Here is a 12,061-nt window from a genome sequence, read left to right as displayed (position 1 = left end):
CATAGAACAGTACAGTAATCAACGTCCGATGTAGTATTAATGTACGATTGAATGAATTTATAAGAAATTAGATCTGAGAAACGAATTCTTTATCCTTGTTGTTAACGACAGGAGTAAACTTTTACGTCAAATTATAAGACATTTTAATGAAATAATTTCCTCGTTCTACTATTCTACTATCGCAAGAATCGAAATTATTTCGCGCTAATTTAGCCGATTTACATTAGATTTCGTACTATTAATTAGTATAGGATTAATGAAATTTATTTAGTCGAATTTAAATAAACTCCATGGAACACACGATCGAATCGAATTTCGTTATAATTTGGAGGATAAATACCTCTTCTTTTTTTATTATCTATTGTTTTATGACACGTTCAGAGCCTAAAGAAAAGGTCCGGCATTTTTTTCGTAATCGCGTACACGAATGCAAATTCGATGGGTTTTATGACAGGGATCTTTGGGCTTCGTTTAATGGGAACTCGTTCCATCGGTTTTATCGTTCGATGGAGTGATCGTTGGAATTTATCGGTCCGCTACATTATTATGCCGAGGGAAATATTTAGACTTTTGCCATTTGATAAGATCGGTTTTATGGAAATTGCTCGCTTTTACGAGGAAAGATTTCGCTACGAACACAATATATAAATGTATATAAATATCAAAGCTTTTCTCTTTTGCTTCGATTCTTTCCCTATTTCTCACGGAACGATAGCAACTACATTCGATTAGATAGTCATCTTTATGCTTCTATGTTCTATGAAATACATTCGAAAGCACGAAACGAGCATTTCTGACTGATTAAACTGATAAATTCCTTCGCTTCTATATTTTCATTTTATAACACGTTTTCTACGAAAGTATCAATTTTTTTTTTTTTAACAAAATGCGCCAAGCTACTACTATCATAATAATAATTTCTGACCGATTAAACCCATAGATTCGTTCATTTTTATATGACATAGTATTCTGTAAACGTATTCGTATATTTTCTACGAAGGAGATAACATTTCGAAACAAAGAGCTTAATTCTATATGAAATTACTATGGTACAAATATTTTCTGATCGATCGAACCGATAAATTCGTTCACTTTTACATTCTTTGCTATTTTGTACGTGCATTAAAATATATTTTCTGCGAATGTAGCAATTTTTTTTATTACAAGAAGAGTAATTCCATACGAAATTACCGTGGTAAAAGTACTTTCTCACTGATTGAACAAATCAATTTGTTCGTTTTTCAATATTCCCTGGTATTCTATAGACGTGTTAATAAATTTTGTTAATGCGTTGAAGTAAATCGACTAATTCCGTGTGAGACGCGATTGTTCAGAAAGATAAAAGGTAGCAGACTGACCTCGAGAGTCTGTCGTAATGTGAGATCGGGAAAGAAAACGTCCTGCTGTTGCACGTAACAGATTCTTCTGCGCCATCTTTTCGTCAGCCTTTCACGATTCAGCCAGATTTCACCCCCGTCCACGCCTACACGGCCTGACAGGCAGTTCAATAATGTCGTTTTGCCGCAACCTGTTCAAATAAAATCAACATTTACATTTATCGGAAGGACAGACGTTCAGGAAATGTTACTCTTATATCATATCAAATATATCTCACTTATATTGTACCAAAATTTAATGCGCAAGCTATTTGAATTTTAATTCTTGTATAATCGGATGACATTAATCCTTTAATCTCAAGAAGCAAACTGTCTTTGGATCAAGTTCATTTATTTTTTAAATTTCGTTATATGTATCATCTATTCGTATTTTTCACCATTTCACCCAGCCTTTCTTCTCGTTGTACGAAATTTGAATAATAAATCAAATTTAAATAACTCGAGAAAGTAGCTTACAATTGACAAAATTTCTCCTTTTTGTTTCGCAAAATTTTACACAATATCGTCGAGCTTAAATGAACGAGGAAACTAACTTAGAACCATCGACATCAATTGGCAATTGAAAAAATTTCTCACTCTTCCACCTTCCTTTTTATTTCACAAAATTGTACAGAAATTCTGGCGTCATTAAAAATACTCAACTTGGATAAACCAAGAAACTGGCTGAAAATTACTGGCACCAATTAGCGACTAAAAAAAATGTTTTCATCCCTGTTTCTCTATTTCATAATATGTAACACATAATATTTTACAGAAATCCCAGCTTCGTTAAAAATGGCCAACTTAAATAAACCACGAAACTAACTGAAAAACGCTGACACTAATTAGCAAACTGAAGAAAATTCCTCATTCTTTCTTCTTCCCTTTTATTGCACAAAATTTCACATAAATCCTAGCTTCATTAACAATAAATCTCGCCAACTTAACGTTAACGAAGGAACTAATTTAAAATCACCGAATGAGAAAATTCCTCTTTCTCTTTTTCCTTTAACAAAATCTTACCAGAAAAATTCCAAGTCTCGATAAATCAAGAAACTAACTGATCTATCTGCCCCTCCTCCTTCCTTTCTTCCTTCTTCTTTCACACAATTCTACACATCACATAGCTCGGTGAATAAACAGAGGCAGCTAACTTAAAACCACCGACACCAATTAACAATCGAAAATATTTCCCTCTCCTCCTCTTATTTCATAAAATCGTGCACGAATGGCTGCATTAGAAATACCAAGCATAAATAAACCAAGAAACCAGCTGAAAATCACTGACACCAATTACCAGCCGAGGAAACCGAAAACCTACATAAAGCAACATAGTCTTTCGTGACAGGAAAGCGTATGCGATATCGAAAGGGTAAAATGTATGTAATCCGACTGGACGAGGTTCGCCCATTGAATGCTTAAGTCTTGAACAAGCAGCGTGCCGAGGGTCGGAATAGTAGATTTTATTCCTAGAATCGTCGCCATTCGGCCAAGATATACGATGTCCGACGTGGAAATACGCTTGGCGCGTTCGGTTCGACCGGCGACGTTAACGACAAACCGTGAAACGGCCGGAGTGCACGGATGATTTGTACTCGCGTGCCCCGTACACGCGGGCTTGCGGCTTGTTAAACGAATATCAAGGGGAGAAACGACGAATCTCGCGATAAATATCGCGTCAGCGTATCGCTCGTTACCAAGGCACGATACTCGCGTAGCCAGCGATCCTTGTCGCGTTTAAACATAGAAGAACCGCCGTGAATTTACCCTCAGGATAGCGATCAGACACCATTCGACGCGTGGTGAATACAAAGAGCGGTGATCTTCTTTTCCAGATTCTGATTGATTTCGATTTATTATTGGAGCAGCGTGAATTTCAGTTTTTCGTTTACCGCTACGTAGCATACATCGATCATTGGACCGATTAGACCGATTCATTGTTAGCGGAGGGTGAATTTCAGTTTTTTGTTTGTTACCAAATCCTATGTATATATCGATCGATGTTTTTGCATATTCGAATTTCTGTGAAGAGGATAAAAGAAATATGGTGCAAGCAGAGATCCGATCTGGCAAGTATCGTATTATATATATTTGGAATCTGTTCATTATTTGTTAGTAAATAAATAAATATTTTTGTATTTTTGTATAATTATATTTTGTATAAATAAATATATTTTGTAATAGCGTACAATGAATTTCACAATGAATTTCATAACGCGTACTGGACAGAAATATAAACCTCGACACTGGTTTGTGAATGGCCTGTTCTAAAATACAGGGTGGTTGGTACCTGGTGGTACAAGCGGAAAGGGGGTGATTCTACGCGAAAAAAGAAGTCGAAAATATAGAATAAAAATTTTTCGTTTGAGGCTTTGTTTTCGCGAAAATCGACTTTGAATTTTCGCTCGGTACGCGTGCGGTACGTTATAACGGATCTCATTGTATTATATTTATATTATATTATATTACATTATATATTACATTATATTATATTATATTATTATAGAATAAAAAAATTTTTTTTGTTTTTTTAATTTTTCCATCGAGACAACGATATACAGTGAGATAACGTACCGCACGCGTACCGAGCGAAAATTCAAAGTCGATTTTCTCGAAAACAAAGCCTCGAACGAAAAATTTTTATTCTATATTTTCGACTTCTTTTTTCGCGTAGAATCATCCCCTTTCCGCTTGTACCACCAGTTACCAACCACCCTGTATATTCCAATTACTGAAATAAACGGAAATGAGTTAAAATATTGACAAGAAAAGAAACACGTCTCTCTACATCATTTGCAACAACGAGCAATTTTTGTCATAAAAAGGAATTGGGATCCAAGTCCCTTTTTACGGCTTTTGATCATTTTAATCAGAACTCAGAGAGGGTTGGTCGAAGTTCTACAATGCTTGCTAAATATATATTCTGGAACTTCCAAATATAATATGAAGAATATGAACTCCATTAATTTGTCTCTTAATTCCAACCTTGTCCTCGGTAGCTAAAGGCATCGTTGATGAACGTTGCGAAATATGGCGAACGTGCACACAAGTTCTCAAATAGAAGCAAAGGGGGAGGACGAGTTACGAGCGCGAAATGGCTGAAGCAGAGGCCGCGAAATAAACGAATGACGCAAACTGCCACGAAATTGTCCAATAGGGGGCCACGGAAACCCGATCGGGTCATCAGCATTCGCGAGAATCGCTACGAAACAAACGGTCAATTAGTCTAAACGAGGCGAACGAAATTTTTCTCTGGCCGAAAAATTGCGCTGATCGTTCTACGTCGTGATAAATATGCATGTCGCGTCACGATCGTCCTATGAGTTTACTTTTCAAGCGATGGAAAGGGCAAAGACGCGGCATGGATGAATTTAGTCCGATGTAAAAATAACAACACGTACTAGAATAATTGAACCGACGATACAGTTGCACGTTAAAACGTCAAAAAATAATTTCCACATGAAAAATCATTACATTGCATATATCTTTATATCGGAAGACTGTTTAAAAAATAAGCCGCAGATTTTAACAAAGAATTTCATCAACCAGAAGCTCAATTCGATAAACTAAATCCTGAACGTTAATAAAAAACATCCATCCTCTTTAGGAAGTAAAATTTACACAATCCATCGATAGAGGGAGATTCGATAACGCGAAATAAATGACATCCTACCGATTCGTAGAATCATTTTTAACTCTTCAATCCCTTAAACCGCAGAGAAAATTCCTAAACCTCTACCAACGAAGATTTGCTTTATCTCTCGATCAATCGCTAAATCAATTCTGCCAAGAAGAGAAACTATTGCTGCCAGCTTTCGTACAACCAATCTGTCGGGAGATTGAAGGATTATTCCGATTTAGGGGATCGGAGACCAGAGGGTGGAGTATTCTTAACCCTCATCCATCCCTCAGTCTACCAACTTAATTTCTAACTTGACGTCGAACTACGTCTAAACTTGACGCACGATGGTAAAGAAAATTCGTATAATGAAAATATAGATACATATAGCTTTTAGAAACTTTTCTATCAGACAGTTGATGCAACCAAGTTCATGCAAGTTTACATTACAAAGGGGTTAATATCAATTTGTTAATAATATGAATGTACGTTACCTGAGGGGCCCATGACGGCCAAAAGTTCGCCAGGTTTAACAACGCCCGAGACATCTCGGAGGAGGGCTCGTTTCTCCTTGACCACCTGCAACCCCCGGAAGATTAGCTGCACCGGACGAGAATCCAGCGGGTACACCAACTGCAACGCTGAGCTTTCCACTCTGCAACAAACGATAGAAGGTTCGATCGAAATGCTCTAGTTTCATTCGTTTCGATTTCAAAGATAGAGATCTAATTTCCTTTGTTGATCTTCCATTGGAAAATTGGCGGAGATGTCTCTCTACAGGATTGGTTCGTGCTCGTCGATGTGTCTGGGTCGAAGGGAAAGTTTCCCGAAGGATTTATTTAATCGACGAGCTCGCTTCTTCGATGTACCTTGTCTTCGTCGTTTCGAATTTCTTTCTATTTACTTGTTCGTCACGTTAATCCGTTTGTTCGTCATTTTCAAGCAATACTTTTTGTCGTCTTCTATATACAGTTACCTGTTTGATATACTTCGCATGAATCACGTAGAAACGTATGATTTTTGTATTGAGGCGTTGATTAAAATTTTTAATCGCAGCAATTTTCTAAAAGACGAAGTTTTTTGAAATACATGGATTTTACGTATTAAAGTTTGTATCGAGATAGATTTGATAAATGAACATTTCTATTAAAGTAGATGCGAGTACTTGACGATTCATATTAACGTAATGCACGGTTCAGTGGAGAAGTGGAGATTAACAGAATTCTAATTCATTTGTTACGAAATTAAATTAATTATGAAATATAGCGTAAGTCTGAAACTAAAGGAAGTCGAATTCTCCGTTTCTTGAACGTCATATCGATCAATATGCGAGAATTTTTATATAAAATGTGTACTCGATCGAAATCACTTTCATCGTCACTGACACAGTTAGTCATAGAAAATTTTCGGTAGTTTTCGACGTCTTCTCTATACAGTTTAATGCGTAATTCGGACAAATTCTGTCATTTGAAGACGAAGTTTGTTTCTGACATACAATCGGAGAGGATTTCGAAACCTTTTAGCGAACCGACCAGCTGCCAGAGCAACCGTCTGACAAACGCTCGGCTTCATAATAACAATGACGTGCCATCGGAGCTATTTCGCGACAGTAATTAAAGACCGACACGCGTTACGCCACGAATCAGACCGCGTCGAACAAGATCTGGCTCGCTTTCAAATGAAATTTCCTACACGTTCCTCGTCCTCTGCCTCATCGGAATAACCTCCTTCTCCTTCCTATCCAAGTACTTTCCATCGTTCGCAGTACATTCAGACGTACGACCATTATTACATTGAGCAATCTAAAATAACAAATCAAATTGAATGGCGACCGGTAACAAAGGTCCGAACCACATTTAGTACATTTCCAGATAAAGTGGCTTTTAAGCTACGCTGTTCCATAACTTTCAAGCGCCTAACGTGCTTCCAGTGTTTAACATTAAATCGCCTGCTGACGCGATATCTGCAACCTGTGTGTACTAGAACCAGATCTACTACAGGCACTGTAAAACCATAAATTCACTGTTAAACTGGTCGATTCTGAGCGAACTTATTCTCGGTTGCTATACGATTCTTAACGTCTTACGTAGCCACACACACTGTTACGATTATTCGACGAAACGAAGAATGGCAACTTGCGTGAATCTGACAACGATCTTCTTTAGTAAACGAGAAAATTGTACGTTGATCGATTTAGGAGACGATAGGGTTGTTAGAAGTTTTGAGAATTATTGAGTTGGCAACTAAGTGATTGCGGATATTGTCATTAGGTGGTATTGACAAAATCCGCAACCCAATATTAAGGATTTTAATTGTTCGAAAAGGTGGAACAGAGAGTAGAATAAAGCTCGGCTCATCGATTCGCACATTCGTGTCTGGATATAAAAATTAGAATAAACGCGCTGCAAGTTTTAATTTCAATTTTTACGCGCGAATATCTCGAGATCGAATGATGGCAATGAATATAACAATGACGGTATAGTTATCAATATCGTTGAATTTGTTTTTCACGCACTTCCAAGATATCTGGCTATAATGATATCAAAATCTCGTATAAAGAGTGACGGTAATAAAAAATTATTTTTAATGGAGCAACCCTATCACGAGAAGCTTTTTCATATAACAATAAATAAAGCAGATATTTAGCTTGGGAAATTATTCCGTGGAGAGTAAAGGAGAAATAGTGTGCGATTTTCACGAGAAACGTTCGCCGTGATTCTGCACGTGTAATCGAAATGAAAATTCAGTTTATTTCAAAATAAACCAGCGGAGATTTCAACGAGCGCAAAAACGGGGATCATCCAGTTGCGGCTGGCAAAAAGTTCGTTTCGCAACGTGTCACGATGTTCGTCGAAGAGAAAGGCAAGAAAGAGATGCTTAGGAGGACACGTAAAACAGCTGTGCCTCTGTAGGTTCTTTGATAAAAAACGTTTTCGACGTGAAATTGATTAATCTGTTAGGCGCTTGTAACGTCATGTGGCTTAGAGGAAATTACATGCAGATGTACCTAATTTTTGTCTGCCTAAAAAAGGCGAAACTATATCTTAAAGATAAAAAAAAAAAAGAAAGAGGAATTTAACAACTCATTTAACAACATACAAAATGAAAATAAATAAATATTTATAAAATACAGACACGATTAGAATGCTATGATATTTGAAATATATTTTTCATGTAGAACTTTTATTACTAACAGTTTTGTATTAAGAATTCCTATCTTTATATTATTATTGCTACTTTCGAAAGAGAGATCGATTTATAACGTTGCTTTGCTTTTCATTAGCCCTCTTTATTTTTCAAATTTTTGAAGATCGTACAATTTGATAATTGTTAGACATCGATCACTAATTGGTGGATCATGGATATTTATGCATTTAAGCGTGCAAAAATGTACACGTTATACACAGTAAATTGTTCGGTATAATAGACAAATTAGAAAAGAATGAAAAGTATACAATTTAAAGGTTCCAACAATATATGCGATATCATATCGCGAAAGTTGTTATAAAAATATTGTTATCAGATTTATGTATTTATAGAAGATTTAAAGCTGCTAAATTTTGCAAAAATTCGATATTTACAATACATATAATACAATATCCAATCTATTCATCAGCTAAAATAAATCTCCATGTTACAATTTCCTAAAAATCATATTCGCGAAATTACGAATTTGTTTGAACATCCGTGATGCAATAATTATAAAAAAAAAAAAAAAATCCTACAAATCCTACGATTAACATTTCTATTCCACAATTAAGAACTTACTCATCCTATGCGACCCTTTCACTTGCATTACAAACACATTACGCCATCGTCGATTTACAAAAGTTAAGATCAATCTAGCTAAATCTGCTTACTTCCCTGTCATTAATTTCGCGTAATTCTTCGTGTCTAAAGAGATATCTGATTAAGAAACCAACTGGTTAACGAATGCTCCTAGTTCGACATCTAAATAGAAACGTGTTAATTTAATCGCGTTGAAAACGGTGAATGACGTTGAATTGGCAAGAAACTGTCGATAATTATCCGCCATTAACGATGGTAATCAAAATTATTTCGTGTCGATTTCAATTACATCGACTTGGGAAGAACTTTAACGACCATCGTCTGGGAGAACACGTTCAATAAAACGATATATCGGTTTCGCAAGCGCTCGGTTGGTCTTCCTGGAAGAAAGAAAAGACTGGACGATCAAAGAGGAACGATCATTTCGCGTTTTTCTCTCGATTAATATGATCGTACTCGTACAGGGAAGAAATTGCGCGGTCTTCGTATTAATCTCAATTATGTTGTCAAACTGCATGGCGTAATAGTTGTATCGAGTAAAAGTTCAATTTCGTTTGAGGGAAAAAGTCGATGAGAGGAAAAACTGAGAGAATCGGCCGTTCGATCGACGTTTCTTTAATTAAAATTCCTATCAAGTTGACAAATTAAGTCTCGATCATTCTACGATTCCTGTCCTATCATCGAATCGAACGTTTTTGGCGATTGAAAAAATTCCCAATAAATGATTTTAATAATTTAAATAATACCTTTTTTTTATCTTTTTTAAATAAAAATACTAAATTAAATAATAAGCTTTTTTTAGCGTATTTAGAAACACACCTTGTTACTTGTAATAAATTGGATATAATTGGGAGTAGGTTTAATTATTCTGGACAATTGTAATAATTGCAAAAGTTTTGATAATTTTAATAATCGGAAATAATCGGCTTTAATCAAGCTGATAATTGAAAATAGCTTCGTTAGTTTTAATAATTGGTAAAATGTCACCTTTTGTAAGATAAGTAAAAGGATTAATGAAAAGGCAGCTCTAGAAAATGAAATTAGGACATGGATTAGGAATGACATTTATTTGAAATTCCAAGTAGTAAAATTAGCTCTAAAGTCAATTTAAATAGTTTTATGATTGTTTTAAAAGGCAATGTAATAGCAGGTTCTTTCATTAAAATTCTCCGTGCAAGACGGTAAACTGAACTTCCGTTCGAGGCAACCTCGATTGTTTTACGACGATTCATTTCGATGCAAAATTACTTGGAAGTGGAAGTTGAACGATTTCGAAGACGAGAAAGCGTGCACTCGGTTCGTTGGATCGAAATTCTTCCGGCGAGAGGGCAATCCAAACTTTTCTCGTATCAATTTCAATTGCTTTTAAATCGTAAGTAATGCCTTTTAACGAGGAAATAGATTCATCGTAAACCCGATGTAACTTATAAGTTCTCTGAATAATTAATTTTTCTAGTTTCTGATTAATAGAAATTTATATAAAATTTAATAGAATAGAAAACATAGCATTCGTCTTACTCTTTTCTATCGAAAATTCCATCGGAAATCGCGATAATGTTACATTAGCTTGATTAGTTGACTTTTTCAAGAATCTTTAAAGATTTCAAGAATCAAAGAATTCAAAGGATCTTTTTCCACCGCGTACGAAACTAATTTCCCAGGAATTTTCAAAGAATTACAACAACCTTGCGTTTTCTATACTTTAAGCATCTTCCAAACTATATCCATCATTCTTCGTTTGAAATTTTTCGACGAGAAACCATTGTTCTGCTCGCATTTCAAAAATCTTTTCAAAGCAAACCCACTCGCTGCATCGATTCTCTTGCTCGTAAATAATTTTCTAACAAGAGAAGATTCAATGTAACCGCATTGTTACATGCATCGTCTATCCGGTACGTCCATCAATTTGAAATTCTTCCGTCAAAGATCATTGTCTGTCTCGCAAAGCAAACCTGGCGTTGCATCGATTCGAAAAATTCCAAGGAAACCCTCTCCTTTCGTAATGGAAAATAATATTCCAACGAAGAATCGACGATCGACGTAACCGGTACAGCCACCAACTTCTGCTTTTATGTCTCTTCGATTCTTCAAAACCATCCACGTTCCTCACATTTCAAACACATTTCGAAGCAAAGCTATGACACTACGTCAGTTGGAAAAATTCCACGGCAACCCTGTTCCTCGTACTTTTCGAAAATAATTCTCCAACGAAGGAGGAACCAGTATAACCAGATCGGACTCATAGAAATCCCCGTGAAACGACGAGAAACGCGATGAGAGAACAGCTTTCGATCCGATCGGCTTTCAGTCGGGGCTGGATGTTTTGCGAGGCGATCAGGGACGGGAAAACGGTTTCTGCAAGGCCGTTCGAAAGCTGCACGCGCCATCGAATAAAGCCAGAGCCGTCAATTAAGGCGGCCGGCGAACATCTTCACTCGCGCCAGCCCATATAAGCGGAATCAATCTCGCGACTTTCCAATGGATTTCCAAGGAGAATAGGAAAGCCGCGTCGTAAGAGGGAAGTGAATCGTTCCCATCGAAATTCTTCTGGAAAACGTTTCGGGTTATCACGAGTTGTTTCTAGTAAAATAGCGGAACGACGAGTCCAAGTGGAGAATTTTTCTCTCTTCGTTATTATTATTCTATATCTCATAGAATTTAATGTTTTGGTATTTTTCCTAAAAATGTTTTGATATTTTTAATAATTCTTCTTAAAATTAGCGATGGGAATTTTTACAGTAGAATTAATGCTACGTGGTTAGCCACACAGTGTTATCGATGTTATATAATGTTAGTGTCTTATTGATACTTTATAGCATTTTACGTAGTAGTATCCTTCTAGCGTTCTTTTGCTATTTCTAATCAAATTATCGAATATTAAACGTTTTAATAGAGTGCAATTTTTTTGGATTCTTTATAGAACAGTAGAACTATTCTACGGTATTTTCAAATGATCTAAAATAATTAACACAAAATTCTTATAGCATCCTGACAAAGCGTTTATATAATGGCATTATTTGTATGTAGATAAACTGACGAAACACGACGCTGCTTATGATAGTGAAGAAGCTGTATACGAGTAACTTGAGTATTTCCTAGTAAACATCAATAATATCGTACTGTTGGTAATTTCTACACCTGCACTAGATGGAATTTCAGTCGTGAATTTTTCAGATAGAGGACCTTTAATCATGTTTCGCGTAAACACGTCAACGACCTCCAATTAGAGATACGTAGTTGGAATGTTTCATTAAAAACCTAGCAGTTTCTATGCTTT

General features: G+C 36.0%; 1 protein-coding gene across 4 annotated transcripts in view; it reads right to left on the bottom strand.

Annotated features, from left to right (window-relative positions):
• The window catches only part of LOC117235878 (ABC transporter G family member 22), a 135,870-nt gene that overhangs the window by 35,921 nt on the left and 87,888 nt on the right, over window positions 1-12,061 (bottom strand). For all 4 annotated transcript variants that reach the window (XM_033498332.1, XM_033498330.1, XM_033498329.1 and 1 more), the window contains 2 exons: window positions 5,490-5,650; window positions 1,359-1,528 (listed from right to left, as the gene is read on the bottom strand). In XM_033498332.1, coding sequence (XP_033354223.1) covers window positions 1,359-1,528; window positions 5,490-5,502 — 183 coding nt within the window. In that variant the 5' untranslated portion in view covers window positions 5,503-5,650. The remainder of the gene's footprint in view (window positions 1-1,358; window positions 1,529-5,489; window positions 5,651-12,061) is intronic.

This window comes from Bombus vosnesenskii, unplaced genomic scaffold (assembly GCF_011952255.1).
Source record: "Bombus vosnesenskii isolate JDL3184/JDL3185 unplaced genomic scaffold, Bvos_JDL3184-5_v1.1 scf7180000013334, whole genome shotgun sequence".
NCBI lineage: Eukaryota > Metazoa > Arthropoda > Insecta > Hymenoptera > Apidae > Bombus > Bombus vosnesenskii.
This window is presented reverse-complemented; position numbering and strand designations above follow the sequence as displayed.